This window comes from Diceros bicornis, chromosome 41 (assembly GCF_020826845.1).
Source record: "Diceros bicornis minor isolate mBicDic1 chromosome 41, mDicBic1.mat.cur, whole genome shotgun sequence".
In the NCBI taxonomy this organism is placed as follows: domain Eukaryota; kingdom Metazoa; phylum Chordata; class Mammalia; order Perissodactyla; family Rhinocerotidae; genus Diceros; species Diceros bicornis.
Window position 1 is genome coordinate 4,050,443 of NC_080780.1, and position 22,013 is coordinate 4,072,455.

The 22,013-nt window shown below is 50.3% G+C and overlaps 1 protein-coding gene across 5 annotated transcripts in view; it reads right to left on the bottom strand.

The window, feature by feature from the left end:
- Window positions 1–22,013, bottom strand: part of TNS3 (tensin 3) — a 252,434-nt gene that overhangs the window by 152,846 nt on the left and 77,575 nt on the right. For all 5 annotated transcript variants that reach the window (XM_058534774.1, XM_058534773.1, XM_058534772.1 and 2 more), the window contains one exon: window positions 17,017–17,055. In XM_058534774.1, the coding sequence (XP_058390757.1) occupies window positions 17,017–17,055 (39 nt within the window). The remainder of the gene's footprint in view (window positions 1–17,016; window positions 17,056–22,013) is intronic.

A 22,013-nucleotide genomic window follows, 5' to 3' on the forward strand; every position in this document is an offset into this window, starting at 1 on the left:
ACTAGACTCAAAGAACCCTGATAAACATGAGGAAATAAGTTTTGTTGGATCAACCCTATCAACAAAACAGATCAATAAAATGAGTCTTATCCCAAATTAATATCAATCAAAATATATAGCATGTAAATAACATGATACATTAGACCAAAACCGCACATGCAATCTTATTCCTCACTGAAACGTTCTTCCCTTTTTACAGGTGAAGAAACCAAGTCCCCAGCATCTAACTGACTCGTCCAAGGTCACCTGGCTAATCCATGGAAGCCACAGCTGCCCAAGGGTCAGGGCCCTAGTGCAAGGCCCGGCAGCCCCCTCAGGGCCCACATGGTCAGACAGATGGGATATCCACCTGGGGTCTCTGCCTCAGGGCAGCTTCCGCAGCTAAGCATTGGGCATGCCACTTCACTCAAAAAATGGTGACAGTGTGATATTCTCAGACATGTCCTCTAAACTCTGGGGCTTTAATCGGGGACTGCCTCATGGGCCAACGGGTTTACAAAAGCAATGCCTCTTGGATGCACCAATCTTTTTTTTTCCTCCTTTCTACACTCAGGGAGGTCAGATGTCCAGTACAAATTAGATATGAAAGTAATAATAAAACAATAAAACAAAATCAGTCTGCACCGAGATGAGTGGTGGAAAGAGGGAGGCTAGCAGGGCCTTCTGCAGGAGGAACAACTGGTCTACCCTGCCCTTCCCTTAGGTGCACACCCGGCTGGGAGTCAGACCACGCAGGCACAGCGCCCCCTGCGGAGCTATCCAGCCTCCCGCCTCAGCTGGGGACCAGAGTCCCACCTTGTCACTGGGAGGCCAGCTCTAAGAACCTGCTGGTACTATTTTAAAAATAACAAGTACTCACTTATTTTCTTTCTTACGATAAAAGGAAGTGATTTTATTGTAGAAAATCTGGAAAGTAGACACACAAAAAGAAGAAGAAGCACCCATTTGCCCACTCCTCCCCACACCCCAAGACAACCATGGTTAGCAACACGGAATAGATCATTCCTGACTTTTTTTGGTATTTTTTGTGAGGAAGATTAGCCCTGAGCTAACATCCGTTGCCAATCCTCCGTTTTTTTTGCTGAGGAAGATTAGCCCTGGGCTAACATCTGTGCCCATCCTCCTCTACTTTATATGGGACGCCACCACAGCATGGTCTGACAAGCAGTGCGTCGGTGCGTGCCCGGGATCCGAACCTTTGAACCCCGGGCCGCCGATGTGGAGCGCGCACCCTTAACCGCTGTGCCACCAGGTTGGCTCCCTTCCTCACTCTTTTCTAAACACACATATTTAAAAATAGAATAGCACTGTATGTCTGTATCATCAAATTTTCTTCTACGAAGTAGTTTTCAACAGCTGCGTGGTATCCAGTGTCTAGCTGGAACGTAATTTCCCCTATACCTGAATGTTATTAGAATCCCAATTTTCACTTATAAGCAATGCTGTGATAAACATTCTACAGTTGAAAATCTTTCATCACCCTTAGTGGCTGCCTCAGGAGAAACACCTACAAGAATAATTGGGATTCTCGTCACGAGAACTTCCTGTAGCCGGTCTCCTGGAAAGAAGAGCCCTGTAACTTCTAGGACTGCACACATCAGTGCTCCAGAGTGGAGCAAAGGCCCAAAAGGGGAAGAGCTCATTCCACCCTTTTCTAGTTGAGTATGTTTGATCTCCTTTTCCAAAAAGAAATTGCCCTGGCAAAGTTAAAGAGGGATTTGGGGTGTGTGGGTAGTTAGGAAACCAGTGTCCCAAGCGTGGGGGCAGGGAGAAGGACTAGCCTCAGACCTTCTCTGCACGTAGCCCCCGCCCTCAGCACCTAGGATGTAAATTCCACAACAAGAGAAACCACGTCGGAACTGCCAGCACGTGGTTCAGCACCCGGCGCTCCAGAGGCCTCAATGAATGCGTATTTGTAGACCAAGAGCTGTCCCCCACACACACACCGCGCCGTCCCTTACTCTGCCTGGCCCTCTCCCTCCAGGAAGGGAGCGTTGACCTTGTGCAGCTGGAACAGAGCAAGGGGGAGGCACACAGGTGTGGAGCCGACACGGCCCCTGCTCAGAGCGGCACCAGGGACCCCCGTGAGAAGTGGTCTCTCTTTTATTTTATTTATTTTTTTGTGTGTGAGGAAGATCAGCCCTGAGCTAACATCCATGCCAATTCTCCTCTTTTTTTGCTGAGGAAGACCACCCTGAGCTAACATCTATTGCCAATCCTCCTCTTTTTTTTCCCCTTTTTCTCCCCAAAGCCCCAGTAGATAGTTGTATGTCATAGTTGCACATCCTTCTAGTTGTTGTATGTGGGATGCTGCCTCGGCATTGCGGACAAGCGGTGCATTGGTGTGCGCCCGGGATCCGAACCCGGGCCGCCAGTAGCAGACCATGCACACTTAACCGCTAAGCCACGGGGCCAGCCCCTATGGTCTCTCCTTTCTGACTGTACGTAGAGAAAAAGCTGGGGAAAGCCAACCCTGTGGGTGGAAACGGTTCGTGCGACTGGGGAGAGCTGATGGAAACTGTAAAATATTAGAGCAGCAAAGACCCACAGTGCCCCACCACTCGGCAATTGCCCGTCAGGTTCCCTCCAGTTTAGTGCAAGTTGACCAAGGATCGACTCTAAACGAGACTCTGCAACAGGAGCCTTGTGTTTACAACTTGGATGTTGTATAAGCTACAGGTTGGGTCACATAATCCACACATGCCTCCATGAGAAAGTTAATTTACTGAACAATTAACTTCAACGGCTATTTTTCCCAGCACTTACTATGTGTACACACCCATTGTAAATGCTGGAGCTGAAAAAACACAACAGAGCATATTTCCCACATTTGAGAAACTCACAATGAGAGAGGGAGGAAAATATAGGACTCTGAGTGTGGAACTAAAGGCTAGAAGGCAAGGGATCACACTCAAGAAGAGACAGATACATGTTGAATGAGAATGGAAGGTGGTCTCGGCCAGAGCAGCTGTGAAAGCTGCATGAAAGTTGGAGTCCTTATTGTTTGCTGATTGGAATTAAACTCTGTGCCTCCATAACCAAATCAATCAGGTCACACCAAAACTGCCCTATAGCCCTCGCACTGACCATAAATTGGCTAGTCACTCCATTCATTCTGGAAGACAGACGCCTGCTGCCAGTGCTGCTGGCTGGACAGTCGGAGCCAGCCTCTGTAACCCTGTACCGCTTCCTCTGCCAACCTGGAAGTTTACCAGAAGCCCACCGTGTCTGCTCTCAAATCTATTCATGCCAGACGCACTGGCTACTGTCACTGCAGAGTTTAACAAAATATTGTGCAAACCAACGAAATGTGAGCCTAAAAAGAGATCTGTTGTTGCAATGAACACAGATGTCCATGTCTCCGGAAAGGCGTGGTCACCAGCGCTCTTGACTTAATCAGGGGTGTGAGACAGCTGTAACACACGGGGGCAAACCCCAAGCATCGGTGTGGTCAGATTGTCTTGAAAATCTCTTTAAGCTTTCATAACACTTTGAGGAAGCCCAAACGGGGAATTTTAGAGGATTCGTTGTGAGTGTACATTATGCAAAGACAGGACAGGGGAAGCCCAGCCCTTGGACTGAACTCAGAGAAGACAGGGCAGATCGGTACATCAAAGACAGGTGGTGACTGCTGTCTGTTTCAGACAGAATCAAATGCTAAAGTGAGTAACTAGGATTCTGCAAGTTAACCCATATTTCAACAACCACCTACAAATTCTGATCATTTAAATGACAGACGACTGAATGTGAAAGCAGACAGATGACACATGACGTGGAAGCAACACCCAGCCTCACTGTTGCAGACATCACACGAGAAGAACGGTGAGGGCAACACGCATCCCTCACCCACTCCGGCCCAGATGCAGTGCGAAGCAGTCACTGTGCCCTGTGACCCTGACAGCAGCCCCCTGTGCTGGGGACCCTTACCATGCCCACTCTGCCAGAGGGGAGCTGAGGACCGGGCCTGACAAGGTGAGGCCATGCACCCAAAGTCACACAGCGAGGGAGTGGCAGAGCTGGGACTCAGGACCTGAGCTCGCACTCCACCACAGTGGACCGTCAATTTCCCTACTTCCCCAGCACCCCAAAAAGCCAAGACCGCTTAGCCCTCCACTGTAGATTCCTCCCAGCTTGGCTTCTCCTTCTCTCTGATTCTCTGGTTTGTACGAGAACTGCCCACCAAGGTTCACAGGGAGGCAGCCGGAAAGTGGGCTGGGTCTGCTCTCTCTCACAGGCAGGTCAGGGAAAAGGTAGTTCTCAGGTGATAACTTGATAATAGAGCAGTCTGAGGACCCCTAATCAATACCTGATCATTTGCAGTCAGTTCTTGCTATTCACCATCATGTTCTAAAAAGTCACCATGCACACCAGACAGCCTTCTTGTGCTTACGAGCACTGGACAGCACTTCAGCACTACACCTGGGGATCATTTTAAATGGTGAAATCACTAACAAAAATGCCAGACATGTGGCACTAAATACACCTGGAAAAGGACACTTGTTGACTACCAGTATGAGAGCCGAGACAAGATGGCAGAGCACCGTCCTGTTCAACCCCAGCTGGTGACGCGCACGGCCGGCAGCTCGAAAATGCTTTGCCGTTCTGAGCATGTCCGTGAATGACTACGAAAGCACAGTGAGTATCCATTTGGAGATTACAAATAAATTTTAGCAAGTGGGCAAATTTGCAAATACAAAATCTATAAATAATGAAGATTAACCGTAATTTAATCTAAATAAATTTGTAGATCACTGAGTCTTTGATTCACTTAAGAAATACCTGGAAAACATCCCAATTCTAATGTCCTCACATAATAAATTATCTCAATAACATGATTAAAAGAATCATAATTACAGTCTAGTTCAGTGATATTTGTAAGTATGTGACTCCAGTTCTTTATACCAAGGACACCTTATGCTCCTGCATGAAGCTAAGTCTTAGAGGATCCCTTCCTCCTTGGAAGACAGGTAGAGGCTGAGAAGTCAGTGCTGTGACACTTCCTTCCAAACACACACACTTTCCCTCCCAGATCGCTATTTTCCACCTGAGGGTTTCTATCAATTTGCCAATGCCTTGCATGGAGAAGCATGGAACATTTTCTAGACAGAGATTCTGAAGAATCTGGCTCTGCATTCTAGAGCATGGACTACACTCTAGAGCATGGATGAGAGGATCACACAGAAGGGACAGGAGAAAAGTATCAGGAAAAGAAAGGCTGTTCCTAAGAGGAAGGGATCTTAGTGAGGCACCCCAGACCCTTGAGGCTGCCCCACCCTCAGTCTTCCCCACACCAGGCTCCCACACACCGCCAGGATCGCTCAGAGTGGTCCCACCCCAGGAAAACATCTCCTTCTAGAACAGGATTCCTGTTCAGCTGGCATCACAATCACCTGCAAAGGCTTATGAAAAGAGAGATCTGGGGCTGCCACCCCAGAATTTTTCATTCAACAGGTCTGGGGTAGGGCCAGAGAATTTGTGTTTCTAAGTTGGCAGGTTTACACTGATGCTGCTGGTCTGGGACGATGCTTTGAGAACCACTGACCTAAACTATTTGTGCATTACTTGGTTTGTACTAAAAACCTTGTTACCCCATACAACACTGGCTTCATTAAAGCATCGCTTGCTGTCACTTTCACTCAGTCCCCTAATCTCCCAATCACCTTAGGAATGATCACTACAGTGACACTGTTAGCCTCTACTTGAATAGCCCCAAAGACAGGGAGCTCACTATCTCATACACATCCACGTCCATTTTAACCATTATTTTCGAAAGTTCTTCCTCACATGGTGTCGAAATCAGCACTCACTCAATGTCTGCACCTTGGCCAGATTTCTTCCCATGAGCAAATCATATTAAGGTTAATCCGTCTGGGGAGAAAGTATATGATTTTCCCAGGGAAAAGAATAAGAATGCACTTGGCTAGTTTGAAACAACTCTTTATGCAGAACAAGGTTGCCATTTTAGAAAACAATGTATCAACTCTGTGTCATGTGCTGACCAACTCAGCAGGTTTTCAGTGAAGCACTTCATCAAGCAGACACAATGTCCTTCCAGACGTCAACAGTCGGGAATGCGACACTGACGACTCACCGGTAAGCCCCGAGCCGTTAGGTAATGGACGATAACTATGCAGGACAGGGAGCCAGCAGTGGTTCGGGAAACACTGGTGAGCGATTCGTATAAGAACGAAAAACAGCTACTGGCCACTGGGCCTGTGTCACCAGCCAGCCCTGAGCTCTATGCACACATCACCTGCATCCTGCACAATAACGCTGGGAGATGGAGACCGAGGTCCGGAGCTCCGGAGGCTACCAGCTTCCAATTTCCAGTCATCCCCAAATGAACTACGTCCACACACCCACCTCCGCAGCCCCTCACTGGACTTTTGTAAAGCTGACCCAGACAACACAACGCTTCCACTACAAATATTTCAGTATGCATCTTTAGAAGATAAACACTTTTTTAAAAATACAAAAACAAAATACCAGTATCGTTACCAGTATCGTTAGCAATAATTCCTTAACATCACCAAATATCGAATCAACGTTCAAACTTCCCTGACTTACAAGTTTTGTTTTGCTACAGTCTGATTGTTAGAATCAGGATCCAAATAAACCGTACAATGTTTATTTGTCTCTTCAGTTCCTTAACAACACAGGTCCTTCCTCCTCTTCTTGTAATTTATGTGAAAATGACTGGGGATCTTTCTGCCCAGTAGAATTTCCCCATCTGGATTTTGCTGACCCATCTGGAATTATTTCAGATCCCTCTGGGCCTGTATTTCCTGTAAACTGTGGATGGGTCCGGGCTTGTGTGATTCTGGTTTGGGACCCGGCCAAGGGGCAGCCTGTCCTTCCTGTGCGGCCCACATACCCAGCCAACTTCCCTCGAGGAGGCACATGATCCGGGCAGCTTCCTTCTGTGACTGGGGAGGTTACAGAGGGTCACGGCCTAGAGCCAGCCATTCAGTTACAAGCAGTCTGAACCATTCTAACTCTATCATTTCCTCAACATTCGTTAGCCAGAATTCCTCTGTTAAATAAAACTTTCCCTCTTCATCTATTTTTAACCCTCAGGCGCAGTTTGTAGAAGAAAAGAAGGTTCAATGCTGATTGCTTCTTCTTTATGTACTAATTTTCAGAATGAATTGGTTCGCTAGCATCCCTGAAAGGTAACCCGTTTCTTTTAAGTAAGGCCTTTTTAACGTCTGCTGTATAGATCAGAAAATGATGTCTCTGCCCAAAGCAATAAAGCTGACAGGGGTCACAAACTGGATTCAGGCCCACGTCTGCACTCTGCGGCCCCGGAGCCCCGACCTGCTCTCCATACCCAGTTCACGGGAAGGAGGACAGGCCACCACGCTCCCCACGCTCCTGGGCCCCCTGGGAGGGCTGAGCTGGGGACAGTTCCTGGTCATCAGAGCTGGGAACGCAGTGTGAGTGAGGTGGAGAAGCTTCTCACTGGAATGGACAAGGCCCAGGCAACTGCACATGATTTTCCTTATTCTTTCTGTATAGCTGAGCCTCTAAATGTTACACGGGTTCCGGCAAGGACAAAATTCCCTTCTTTTTTTACAGAACTGTTTTCTAATACTCTAGGGAAAGTAAATGTCATAAACAAAGCTGCTATAAACGCACTAGGAGAATAAGATGATGTGACAACAGCCATGAAGCCACGACTGCCGAGGCTTCTGATTCTCAGAACGGAGACGCCCTGCTGCCCGAGGTTCCGCTCCACACAGGGTCCACCGCAAACGAATGGGGAGGCCTCCCAGGAAGCTCAAAGGCGCTTGTGGTGACCTGAGGAAAGAAACTGCCCTAGGCCCCTGGTTCTCGAAACAGACGCGCTAGACTAGGACACCGCAGATGCCACACTAGCCTGCCGGACGCCCACATTTAGAGATAAGAAAACAGAATATTGGAGACCTAGGCCACGTAGAATCTAGGGAGGAATCTGATTCCAGAACCGGGGGCTCCAAAACTCACAGCCGGCACACTCCTACCCCATGCCATCCCTCGCCAGCAGAGACGTATATTTTTTCCAGGAGTGGGGAGGTGCTGTTGTGTGCTTTTTTACAAGGAGTATCCCTCTTGCAGGTAAAATACACTCAGGTAATTCAAGTGCTGTGCCAACATGATGCCCCTCATGATACTAACTTCATCCTGATTCGAGGCACTGAAACAATAAGCAGTCAATTTTCCCCTTCCAGAGTCACTGCTGTCCCACCACCCATCACAGGTAACCACGGCCTCCACAGGACCCTCCACATTCCACACGTGCGATTGCTACAGAATCTGGGCCATAAAAGAAAAGAAATAACCCTCAACCAGGGTTTTCTTATCCACTGCAGATACCTAGGCTTCAGACCTGGGGACATTCACTCACTGAAAAACATTTCCTCTGGGCCTTCCCCGGGAGAGAAGCTAAAGGCGCCCCAGGAGCTGACCACCCATCACCCCAGAGAGCGGGGGTGCGGGGGGCCTGAGGACCCGGGCTGCCAAGGACCAGAAGCAGCCCCAAGCCCACAACACGTTATGGCCAGGGTGGTGGGAACTCAGCACCGTGAGCGCCACACACGGTGTGGACGTGATGGGGACGCTGACGCCTGACAGAAGGACAAGAGGGACAGACGCAGGCAAGCCGTCACCGGTGTGACGCCCACAGCCTGTGTGGGTTTTAATCATTAGCCAGGCTCTGTGCTCACCCCTGGGTGAAGCCGACCCAGGTTGATGTTCCCCTCTGCGTTCTCCTGGCAGTCCCTCCACCCGCAGGGGTGCTGGCCGCCATCAGCAGCATCTAGCCCGCCCGCCTGCTTTCAAATCCCCGCTGCAAAGGGGGTGGCTTACTGTATGAGGCTTGGCATTGATGGGTTTTTTTTTTCCTTCATTTGTGAAGCACCATCTTTCCAGAAGGTCAGTCAACTGAGACTGAAGGAAAGGCTCCCAACTGCTGACCAGGAGTTCCCGTGAAGGAAACGCAAATGCTGCCAGAGCCTCTTACCCCGCTGCCTGCCTCCAAAATCCGGGCGATTTCCACTCTCCCAAGTTGAAAAAAGCCACAGGCCTAGATGTTATTTTAGGTGTGGGAGGGAATGGAGAAATCTCAGCAAAGTGTGGACCAAAGTTTGGCCTGTAGTTAGAGGGGGGGCAGGTGCCCCGAGCCCCTGGGAGCTCTCCGCCCACGAGGAGGCAGCCAGGCGGCGCCTGGGGGAGGCACTGAAGGCCGCTGCAGACAGGGGCCGCGGCCGAGGGTCAGGGCGCCTTCCCGGTAATGGGGACCATCTCGGGAACTGGCCGGGATCCGCCAGGGCCAGCCTGGCTCCTGCTCACTCCTGGAAGGAATGGAAGGGGGGTCTTCCTGCTCCCGCCTCGGGCTCACACTGACTCCAGGGCCCGTCGGCAACAAGGGCTTGGCTGGCCTTTCCCTGGAAAGCTCTGGGATGCTGGAGACTCCACGACCCTGCCCAATCCCCATGTCCGTTCATAACCAGAGGCTCCTCCTATAAACAACTTCCACAAACATCCTCCTCTGTTTCTCTGCGCATTCACAAAACCTGTTACACGTGCGGGGACAGTGACAGTGTACAGAAGACCCAGGGCCAGCCTCGCCGAGAGTCCCCCCAACTCCGTGAACACTGCGTGCTGGCCACTCCGTGGGCTTATGCCCCACCATGCCCCCATCACAGGACTGTGGCCAAAAAGAAGTTCCAGGAATGCCTGGGGGACACTAAGCAATAGGAAAGAGTGAAGGGAGGTACCCCAACGTGTGGTTTTCCTTTGAGTTTAAAACAACAGACATTTATTCTCACACGGTTCTGGAGGCCAGGAATCCAATCCAAGGCTGCAGGGCTGTGCTCCCTCCGGAGGCTCTGGTGGGAGGTGGTCCTTCCTGCCTCTTCCAGCTTCTGGGGAGCATACAGCCATCTCTCCACTCCACCTCCGTCGTCACGTGGTGCTCTCCCTGCGTGTATCTCAGCATCCTCTGCTCTGCTTATCAGGACAGGAGTCCTTGGGTTTAGCTCCCACCCTACTCCAATATGAGCTCGTCTCCATCCTCATTCCAAATACTGTCACTTTCTGAGGTTTCAGGTAGACAAGGATTTAAGGAACAGAATTCAATCCATTACACCCATCCTACAGGTGCATTCTAGGCGGTGGCTGAGGACACAGGCACGGGATCGCTGTCCCACGTCTGTGTTCCTTTTCACTCCTTTTCACTGTGTATCATTTTCTCATCTGAAAAGCCATTGTGAGCTTGTGAAAGCTGCCCATGGGCCTGCTTTTCTTCACTGATACTTTGCTCCCCTCAAGAGAAAGTCAGGAGGACAGGAAAATTTAGAAGAGAAATCTTCAGAGGGAGTGAAATGCACAGTTAAGAAAAAGCAAATCTGAGCGTAGTTTAGGATTGCAGCTTTGAACTTCTTCCCCACCAGGTCCCATCTACCTTAATTAGGATCCCCAACCTTCACAAAAGACTCTGAGAACCGAGAAAAATATAGTTCATGAGTAACTGGAAATAAAGCTAAGTAATGAAGGGCATCAACTCCAGCCCAGGAGTGCAGCCTGCTCTCAGCGCCCTGGGGGGCTGCTGGGCATCTGGATAACAGGTGCCAGTGAACCCTGGGAGCAGGGAGCCCTGGTCCAGGTTCAGCTTTTCCTAAACACTCCCACTCCTCCCTCAAGTTGTCAATCCCAGGAGACTCCTGTCAGTCCATACCTGCTAAGAAGACACAGAACCAGCCGGCATATGCGCCCAGCTGGAGAAATAGGGCCTGAGGCTCTCCCTGAGCAAACACAGACCCTCTAGTGGCACTGTGGGGCTAGAACGGCCGATCTCTCCAGTGGAGATGGCGCCACAAGCTCTGGCCTCACGCCTGTCCCCCTATCTAGTTGTGCAACCTTGGGTGTGTCACAGCCCAGAGTCTAAGCTTCCTCACCATGCTTCCTCAATCCTAAGTGTGCCTCTCAGTTTCCCTGGCTCCATCCTCTCCACACGTGCCTTCCATCAGGGGTCCTCCATGGGGCTCCTCTGATGCCCCAGTGCTGTGTAGACAGGTGAACTGGAGCACAGCTCTTGGATCATTTAATTTCAAGGGGAAACTCAGGGAAGGCAGCCTCATGTATATTTTTATTTCTGGGTCTCACCTGGCTTTTACCAAAACCATAGGTGTTAAGTTTGGTTCTCTTGACCCAGTGGAAGACATGGACCTTGATCCAATGGGATTCTTGAGACTTTTCTCTGTTTCCTTAAGATCAGAGAGATTAAGGAGAAAGAATATTTGCAAGTCCCTGTTGGCCTGAAACAAATTAATCTCATTGTGCTTCTGGTCAAAGACGTTTGTATGTGATATACAGCCTCTGACAGGGCAGCTGTGGATCTAGACACGTCTGTGCATGCACATGTGTACACATGTTTGTGATTTTCAGAAAACAGAGTTTATCACTCAGCGAAGACCCTGCTGTGGTGTGCAGAGCCATGTCTGTGTTTCTGAAGTTTACTGCAGCAGTGGAAACAATCTCTGAGCAGGAACAGCCAGCATCCAATCAAATACCTGCGCTTACTGACGAGAACAAGAAATCCACACAGAGAGACCGCTGGGGGCCGGAGCCATCAGGAGAGACAAGGCTTCTGCGAGTTCCAGTCACCCTTCTTTGCAAAGCCTCCCACCCAATATTGACAGATAGAAAGCCTGACATTTGTTGTCGCTACCTAATTTTGCAATAAAATAAAGGGAATGTCATCAAAGTAGATTCCTTTTCATCCAACTCAAACATCTAATTATCTCATTTGGTGGGCAGTCTTTCTGAAATCTTTCAGTACCTTTGAGGAATCTGTCATGGGCCACTGGTGGGAAATGTAACACTGACAGCATTTGCTCACAGGCATGTGTCCTAAATAGTCACACTGTCCTTATGTCAACCTCATCACTCATGATTGCTTCCTCTGACTTTGCGAGTTTAAGCAAACCATATCAAACAAAGTCCCAACACACACACACATGCATACATACACCAGGCAGAAATTCACAGGTGCATACGCTGTGCATACAGGTGCCTATGTGCACAAGCACACACACGTATGCATATACACACACATGCACACACACCATGCATGTTCACAACATACACTGAGCATGCATGTACGCACAGAGACACACACCATGCGTGTAAGCACACACATCACGCATGCATGTACACACACACACCGTACATGCCCACAAATACAAAAGCGTAGCTAACAGAACACATGTTGGAAACCCCGGTCTCAGACTGTGTAATCTGACTTCTAATGTCACCTCTGACAGAAACCACCTATTGTCTTCACTTTAATTAAACAAAGAGCAGTGAAGCCACATGAGTCAGTAAACAGCTGACTCAAATTTCAGGAACTATTCTTATACAACCTCTCCTCCAGCGCGAGAAACCACAACGGCCAAGCAAAATCACGTGGTGTGTGACCCCAGCAGCCAGGCAAGGGCTTGCACTGGTGTCCTAAGCTGAGGCTGGCACTGCCCTGAACACCGCCCACACGTGGCCACGGCCTCTTGCAAGGACAGCAGCCGCTCTGAAAAGAGCAAACTTCTCAGGCGCAGAGCAGGCGGTGCTTCCACTGCCAGGCTGGCTGCTCCCGGGCCCACCCTGGACCAAGGCCGCTGTGCGCTGCCCAGGAACCCCGGCATGTGGGTGGTTCACACATGTGGACTCAACAGTGTCCAAGGGAAGCCACGCTAGCACCCAGCAGAGAGCATCCAGATCCACTGGTGCACTAACGTGAATCAGCTCCCTCGGATAGTGTATACAAGGCAAAGATAAAATGGAAAAACAAACACCATTGCACCTAGAACGTCAATAAATAGCTGTCGGACCAAGTTCAGAGCCCTGTGAGGCCTGTGCCGTGGAAAGATCCTGCCATCAATCCACCAACTACCAGCTGGAGGCTCGAGCCACCCACAACCTGACCACAGCCTCGTTTCCATTGGCTTCTTGACTTTTTCTAAGTCTGCAAATGAGGGGTTAAGAGAATCGAGGTCTCATAACCATCTGTCAAGGTGCCTTCACTCTCTGGCGGCAGATGACACGCTCAGGAACTGATCAAACTGGTTCTCTCCCACCAGATGGCAAGAGAACAATGGTCAAAAACAAAACAAACAGCAAATGCTGCGGGACCAAAAGACCTTCCTGCCCTCTTGAGTTCACTGAATAAGGCCTCTCCCACGCATTGTGCATTTCCTCTATGCCATCGCCAGTGCTACGGATTCGCACGTTATTTCATTCCATCTTTACAGGACTCCACAGGGAAGGTGACAGCAGCCCCATTTTACAGAAGAGGAGAGTGGAGCCCAGAAGTGGGAGGACTCCGTTCAAGGTCACGTGGCTCTCCTAGCGTCACAGCCTGGACGGGACCCCAACCTGACTCAAGCCCCAAGCTCATACTCAATAAGATACCCCATGCCTGTATGTACATGTGAGTATGCATGGTTGGTGTCCCCAAACATGTAGATCTACAGAAACAGCCAGAACAGATGCGTGACTCAGTCTCAAAGAGCCGACCACCTCTCCCATCTCTAATGATCACAGTTATCTGGAAAAACGATGAAGCATCCACTTTACAATGCAGTAGACCATGTTCCCCACAAGCCATACAAGTGTGAGACAGATGATAAAACCGACAGTTATCCCCTTCTGTTTCTAAATGCTGTATCAACGGCCGCAGCCACACAAAGCAGAAGACCCTGATGAGGCTGCACTTCAAAGCTTGTGTCTAACTTCCCTGTAAAACAATCATTCGACTCCCCGGGGCACAGGCGGGAGCATTTACCACGCGGCTGTGGTTCAGGATACACCCCCAGCTTCCATCAACACCCTGCGTTATTTCCCACATGGCACACTTTCTCCACTGATTCGTCCTTTCCCTCCTAGCTGATAAGGCGCACACCAATAATGTGGTTTCCTTTTTACACTGGCTTCCAGGAAACTCGGAGCCTGTTTGCATGTTTCATCAGCTAAGCTAACATTTACAAAGGTAGGTTTGGCTCTCAGATCTTTTTCTCAGCCCCACTGCCTGCCATTTTTGGTCTGTGTATTAATTGAACCTCACACTCCACTTTTTAAACCATCGCAATAAACAGAATAACGATCTGCTTCCAGAAAAATCACAGAAAAACAGGCATCAAGGCAAACAGCCTTCGGAGCACGACAACTACACAAAGCTTTCTTCCCTTGTGTGTCCCAAATGCCCAGGTGGTCGCGAAGGTGCCCCTGCCTGGCAGCCAAGACTCTCGCAGAACATAACATCATCAGTGCAGGGACCCCTACAGTCAGTCACAGGATGTCGTCAGATCCTGCTGGCACGGCCCATCACCGACTCCTCCTCTCCGGCTGGTACCACTGAATTATGCCCAAATATTTCAAACAATCATGTTGCAAGCCAAAGCTGTCCCAGCAATTTAGGCAGACCTGGCAGCTCACAAGGATAGAACAAGCTGAGGTGAAGCTATTCTGGAACTTCTCGGATGGGCTCATGGAACTCAGATGACATCTGCAGAGCAGTTGAACACTACACGAAGAGGGGCCCCTGGCACAGGAGGGAGCAGAACGGCAGCCAGGTCAGAGGGCCGGGCACTGAGTGCAGGAAGGGGTGTTCACACTCCAGAGCCATCCACCAATCACAGCCTCAGGTGGACGAGGAAGCAGATCACCTGCTCCCAAACCTGGAAGGCTGATGAGTCCCCATGACCACCGATAATAAAAGAGGATGGATTGGGAGGGAAGGGGGAACAGGGAGAGATGTATGGACCCTGCGTGCATCGGCTCAGGGAGCGCTAGGACTGGGGACGAGGTGGCCTGGCCAAGGGGCATCTGACAGCCGAATCCCCGCTGGTTGCTTTCTCATTTATGAGCAGTGCCACCTTGGGGAAGGTACTCAGGATGCCCATCACACAGGGGCGTTCTGAGAATGAACGAGGCACCAAGGGCCAGAAACACCACACCAGGGTCTGAAAACTGGTGGCCCTAAATAACCCCTAATTTCCCCTCGAACTCCACTGACAGAATATGAGGGGTTTTTTCCTGCACAAGTTACCCTTGATTTAAAAATGTGGCATATAAAAAAACGAGAAGCAGCGCCAACAGACCTGTCTGATCTCTAACATAGAGAAGGTACAGCCGGGGGCAAGCAAAAGATGCTAAGACCAGAGGCTACAGCCTCTCGGCGTCTGCATGGCCTCTGGAAGTGAACCCAATTTTCTCAGCCCCAGGTTCTTCATGTCTCAAGCGAGTAAGTTAAGGTGACCTTCTGGGTAAATGTGTCTAACCGAGTGTCTGACACAGAATAGACGCTCTGTAGATGCAACAAAGAAAGAAATGGAAACAGGATCTCAGGTGGCCTGGCCAGGACCCGCACGGGCCCGGAGATTCCCAGGTCACACCGGGAGTGCTGGCATTATCTGGAGGTACGTCCATGCCAATCCGAAATGCCAGGCCCACAGTACTGGAAGGTTCTCGGCCAATGCAGGGCCAAGAGAGAAAAAGGATTCTGTGCTTTCTGCCCTGAGAAGTGACACCATATAGGTGGAAGCCCTTGACCAAAGCTCAATTGGACAAACCCAGTCTATTTACACCAGGCTGTCCAGCACAGGGAGGCAGAAGGGTATAAGCCAGTCCGGGCTGCCCACATCTATCCCACAGCTTATTCCTCTAGCAGCCAGAGGGTAGACAATACTCCCCACATTTTAAGGAGAAAGCCACACACAGGACAGTTGCCATGCAACCAAGCCCCTCAGACAGTGTCCACAGCTACCGCAGGGAAAAACCAGCCCTGGGTCGAGGGGTTGCTGGGCGTCAGCCAACAGAGACACTGGAAGCAGGAAGACGGGGAAAATCCTCACCAGAACTTTGGATTCTGTATACAAAACCAGGGCCAAGGGCACGGTGCTACATCCAGTTTGGGAGTGTGGGGAACACACCTAACAGATACCCTGGAGGAGGCAGCAGGGCACACCTGTTTCCTTCCCTCACAAGTGAGGCTGGGAAAGGAACACACTTCCCCACAGGGAGTCACTTCCGATTTGCAATAAAAGAAGAGGGTCGTCAGTCTCCTGTTGTCCTGGAAGTGCATGAGCCAGCAGGTGTTCTGCAAGCTACTAACACGTCATTAGCACAAGGCTTAACCTCCTCATCCAATGGGGGCAGCAAAGAAAATATCATGACGTCCAATGGAGTTTAAAAGGCAGACAGCAATTCATAGTTACTTAACAGCAAGCCAAAGAGAAAGTGTTATTACTGTGTTTACCTTCACCCTGATAGAAAGATGGCATCTGTCAGAGCTTCCTGTTCCAAAGCCATCGCACCACGCTCCCACACAGACGCTCTGTGATGCAGGTACTTTGCCCACATTTTCATTGCTATATTTTTTTGCTAAGAAAATGGATATATGTAGGGGACAGCCCGGTGGCATAGTGGTTGAGTTCGCGAGCTCTGCTTTGGCGGCCCAAGGTTCGCAGGTTTGGATCTCGGGCGTGGACCTACACACCGCTCATCAAGCCATGCTGTGTCATGTGTCCCATACATAAAAAGTAGAGGACGATGGGCAGGGATGTGAGCCCAGGGCCAAGCTTCCTCAGCAAAAAGAGGAGGATTGGCAATGGATGTTAGCTCAGGGCTAACTTTTCTCACCAAAAAAGAAAAAGAAAAACAAAGAAAATGGATATGTGCCATCTTCCCTTTACAGCAGAGGAAACTGAGGCTCCAGGAAATGAATCCCTGAAGGTAACTATTACTGATGAGAAAGGTAGTTCTTACAAACCAGTGCAGGAGTCTCTCTTCTTAAGGAAAGCGTGAAAATGGCTAGTGCGTTGTGGTTAAGTCTCCCTATAAGAGCTCTGTGAATGAAAGTGACAGCTCAGACAGAGGAAGTGGATCCAAGAGGGAGCCCAAAGACTCCCCAGGAGGGCACAGCATAAACAGACAGTCAAGCAGGACGGTACAATGGCCCCCAAAGAAATGCCAAGGACTTACCTGTTCCAGGTGGACTTGCACACGGCGGGGAATCACCACCTAAAGGGAGAAGAAACACAATAAGCAGATGGGCTCTCAAGAAAAAACTTGGCATGACGATCAAGCGAGGCTCCCAAAGCTGAGACTATCTCTGACCAAGTTCACAGTTGCAAGGTTTCAGCACCTCAAGACAGACAGTCCTCATCTCGAGTTAACAGAGGCCAGATTTTTGTTCACTTCTGTAAAGTCTAGGTCCTTTTAGAGCATTTCACGAAAACCATGGAGCCTCCTTCCAAGAGAAACGCCCCTCACTCACATATACAGAATTTCCTCTTCCATTTCAAAGCACTAGACTCCCAGTCTAGGAACGTCTCAGCCAGTCCAGGTCCCTCCTCACCACATAGCGTGGGGAGCAGGGCCAGGAGGAGGAGGTGGAGGACTCTGCCTGGGGGTCTCCAGGCCGCCCCCATGCCTCACAATCACACCCAGGGCTTACATTCTCTGCAAAATGGGCCGCCTTCTCTAGAACTATTTCCACAAGTGAAACTGAAAGCAGAGTCTAAATGTGGCAATGTCAGCGTGGTTATCTTGTTCGAGGCTCAGTGCTTGGTGCACAGGACAGCGAAAAGGAGTTCCCTTGACTCTACCATGGTCCTCTGAGGAACCAAGAGGACATTAAGAAAGACACACACAAGTGTGATGAGGCCACAGCTACAACTGAGTCACGAGAGACACGGTTATGGGCACCCAGGACGACTGACCCAACAGATATCAAGACCCCAGCTTTGGAATCTGCCTTTGGTCGGACCTCTGCTCCACCATTTACTAGCCATAGAACCTGGGCTTTAATCACTCTAGGCTTGAGTTTCTGCATCTGAGAACTGGAGGTCATAAGACCGTGTTGTGCTCAGAACAGGGGCTGGCACAGGGCAGGTTCTCCACACTCAGGGGACACTCCCTGCGGAGAAAGGGCTGTTGGTGGGTGAGGGGATCAGACTCGCTTTGTGCAGTTCTGGAAGGCCAGGACCCTGGCACGCGCGAGCAGGATTCAGCTACCCGTGAGCTGCCTCCTGGCTTTCCTCTCCCTGGACCCCTTGTACCCCATCCTCAAAGAATTTTCTGAAAATGTGCAAAGGAAGGCGAAATCCCAGGGATCTGACTAATTGTCCTTGTGGCCTGGAGTGGGCGGCAGCGTGACCTTGGTTCTTGCCATGGTGACTATTTATAACACTCTTGCTTATCTTAGTGAGTTCCTCAAGAAATATGAGACATGGTCATTGATTTGTCTGGGACATATTATTACTCCACCAGGATTCTGAGTCATGATCTCGTCTGGGGCAGTGGCCCTCTCTCCTGGCACTCCATCCTCTCCCCGCCCCCACCTAGCTGCCCCCTCCCCACACATATAGCAGCCCCTCTCACTGTCCAGAATCACTGACTTAATGGTTGGCTTCCCCCTACACTGAGACTTCTTGTCTCAGGAACACATCTTTTTCATTTGTGTGGCCTCTGCTCCATATATATTAGAGTTTGACGAATGGATGAGGAAATAAGTGAGCAAATAAACATAAAACAAAACAAACAAAAATTGGCTTTCAAAATATAGGAAGTTATAGACAGATGTTTATAGCATGGTGGTGGCAGTCAGACAAGGAGACCCCGTGGTCAATGGAGCACTGTGATTAATTTCACCCCTTGTACAGTTTCCACTCAGCACACATGGGTCCTGGTGCTTCAGTAAACGTTTGACATACTGGTGAGAAATATGCAAGCCACTGGAGCTCCTGCCTTTGAAGAATCATTATCTGTACTCCATGCAATGGAATATTATTCATCATTAAAAAGTAATGAGCTAACAAGCCATGAAGAGACATGGAAGAATCTTAAATGCATATTACTAAGTAAAAGAAGCCAATCTGAAAAGGCCACAAACTGTATGATTCCAACTCTATGACATTCTGGAATAAGTAAACTACGGAGACAGTAAAAAGATCAGTAGTTGCCAGGGGTTGGAGGAGGAATGAATACGTGGAGCACGGAGGATTTTTAGGGCAATGAAACCACTCTGTGTGATACTATAATGATGGATACATGTCATGATACTTTTATCCAAACCCGTAAGCTATGGGCTTTCATTAATAAAAAAGTATTAATATTGGCTCATCAAGTGTTACAAAGTAATGCAAAATGTTTATACTAGGGGAAACTACGAGGGGAGGCAGGGGAGTGGATATACAAGAACTCTCTGTACTATCTATTCAATTTTTCAGTAAATCTAAAACTGTTCTAAAAAATAAAGTCTATGAACTATTTTTTTAATTCACAGTCTGGGAAGCACGTGTTTGAGAGAACAGAAGCACAAGCCCTCTGCGATATCCTAAGCTTGAGTTATAAAGACAGCAGCCACCAGGTATCCAGCTCCAAGGCCAGGTGTGCCCTGCACCTCCCACTCACCCTTGTGTCCAGATGGGGTGCAGTGACACTGCCCACCTGCCCTGGCCCCAGGACAATCTCCAGACAACGAGAGAGTGCTCTGCGTGCTGGGGCGGCCTGAGCCCCACCTCCCCCGACCCATCACAACAATCCCAGCCGTGGCTGACACCACTAAGGCTCTGCAGTCTGCACGCCGACCTTGTCTAACTCCATCATTGGTTCAACGCAATTTTCCTGAGCGTCTTCTCCCACCAGGCACTCGCTGCTCCTCACAGTAACACGTTATTAAACAAAGTGAACAAGTCCTCAGGAAGGAGACGGTCACTAACACAAACGGCATAGACTATACTGTTCGTTACAAAGTGAGTGGGGACGTGGTAGGGGGTGAGCAGGCTCCCCAGGTCAGCGGAGCAAATGACAGACAGCAATTCTCTGCACTTCCATGGCCGCATTCCTGCCAGGAAAGAGCCTCTCGTGGAGAGAACCAATTACAACCCCTACTGTCTGCTTTTATAAGCACCATTAGAAATGCAGACAGTAAATGAGGAAAGACTTGGAGTGAGAACGAATTTGCAAATGAACATGCACAAGAAGAGCCAACTCAGAGAAAAGGGTATGGTCGGGAGTGGGGGAAGCCACCTGTCGGTAAAGAGAAAACTCATCTTCACGTCAAGAACTGCAAACACCTCATTTAGTCAAGACCATTGTCAAGTGGACACACGGGGCACGTGTTCCTTTTCTGTGGCTCGAACTGAATCCCAGGACGGGAACTACATGAAACAGACTGGATTTTCATGTTACATTTTCTCCCTTAGAATAAGAAAGAGGGAGGCAGCTGACCATAGTCCAGCAGACCCACGGAGCGAAGGTCCAGGACACACGCATGTCCTCACATGAACCACGCTGCTCCACATTAGGGACCTGAGCATCTATGCAATCAGCCGCTGGTTGCATGTCCTGGAGATTTGGGTGTTCCCTCACTCTTCAGCCTGACCAGAGAGGCAGAAGTGCACAGCTTCTCTGGACACACTGCACCCAAGCGACCTGCCCACACAGCTCCAGACTCTCCACAGGCCACTGCACCAGCCCTCTGACCTGCAGGACCTGCGCACCTCACCCTCGGGAGCAGCATCTCCTCAGGATGGAGACACCAGGTAACCACACTGTGGGTGACCATCCAGGGTTCAGGTCAGGTCAGTAACAGCACAGCACACTCACCTGCTTCCTCTCCTCACCTCCAGTGCCACCTCTGACCACACGCCTTGCAGTGCCAGCCGGTTCTTCTGCTATTTTCATTTGACAAAAGGACATGCTGTGGTGCTGGATCATTTCCAGGTTGCCTTGGCCTTCCTCGGCATGAAGGAACCATTGTTTCCTTAGCATCCAGGTTCTTCAGGCGCTAGTCCCATCTCACTGATGGAGCTGAAGACCCAGCAGGTGGCCACCACATGCTTCGGGACTCTGTGAGGGTCCCGATGCCACCACACTCCTCAGGACCACCCTACAGATGGATGCCACAAACCCTGAGCTCTACCTCGTGGCCTGGGAGTGCACAGCCAGTGTGACAGAGGGGGACGTGGCAGTGCCATGGGGGTCTGGGTAGGCTCCTCCATCATCAAGCACCTTCCCATCTCTGTAAAGTGGGCTGAGCAAGCCACAGGGGGACGAGAACAGGGCGTGCTGCCTCCACCAGGGCCCACTCGTGGCGAGGCCCACGGCTCAGCAACCGCGCATGCTCCAGTCACAGCAGCCAAGCTCTGCGTCTGCAGGTCCTCTCATGGGCCCTCACCACTACGCAGAGAGCCAGTGAGCGTCCCGTCTGTGCCTGGGCGCTGAGTCCCAAAGAGGCCCAGCTACATGGCAGCATCCCGGCAAGGAGAAGAGATGGCTGCTGGGCCCAAATTCTACCTTCCTCTCCTGCCAGGAACAGCTCCCCTTTCTCACCAGAAGGAGTACCCAGGAGTAGGGGTGACGAGAGGTGACGACGGGGGATGGTGTAGGAAGGTGCCCACTAGTGACTAAGAAAGCCCCAGAGGGCCCCAAGAGGCCCGCTGCAGAACCACTTTATGGACTTGTCGCACTCAATATGGGGCCAAGTCACCGTTACCAAGGACAACCACAAACAAACAGGCTGCGCCCAGCCGCACCTGGCTACATGGCGTCTGTAGCCTGCTGGTATCAACAACCTGTCCCCAAGCCAGCGGGTAGACAGGTGACCAGGACAGAGTTAGGACAGAGGGGGTCTCACAACCGGGAATGACCGTGCCCCTAGGAATGGGAGTGTGGGTGAGTGCGTGTATGCAAGTGTGAGTGTGTGGGTAAATGCGTGTGAGTGTATGTGTGGGGGTGAGTGTGGGAGTGCATTATGTTTGTGTGCCTCCATGTGACTATGTGTCTGTGACTGAGTGTGTGTGTGTGCAAGAGTTTGAGTGTATGAGTGTGCCTGTGGGTGTGTGTGTGAGTATATGTCTCTATGGGACCGAGTGTGAGTGTGCGTGTGTGTGTGCATGTGTGCCCACGTGCACACACAGCAAAAGCCCAGCCCTGCAGCTTCACTCCCCCAGGGGACAATGGTGCTTCGGCCG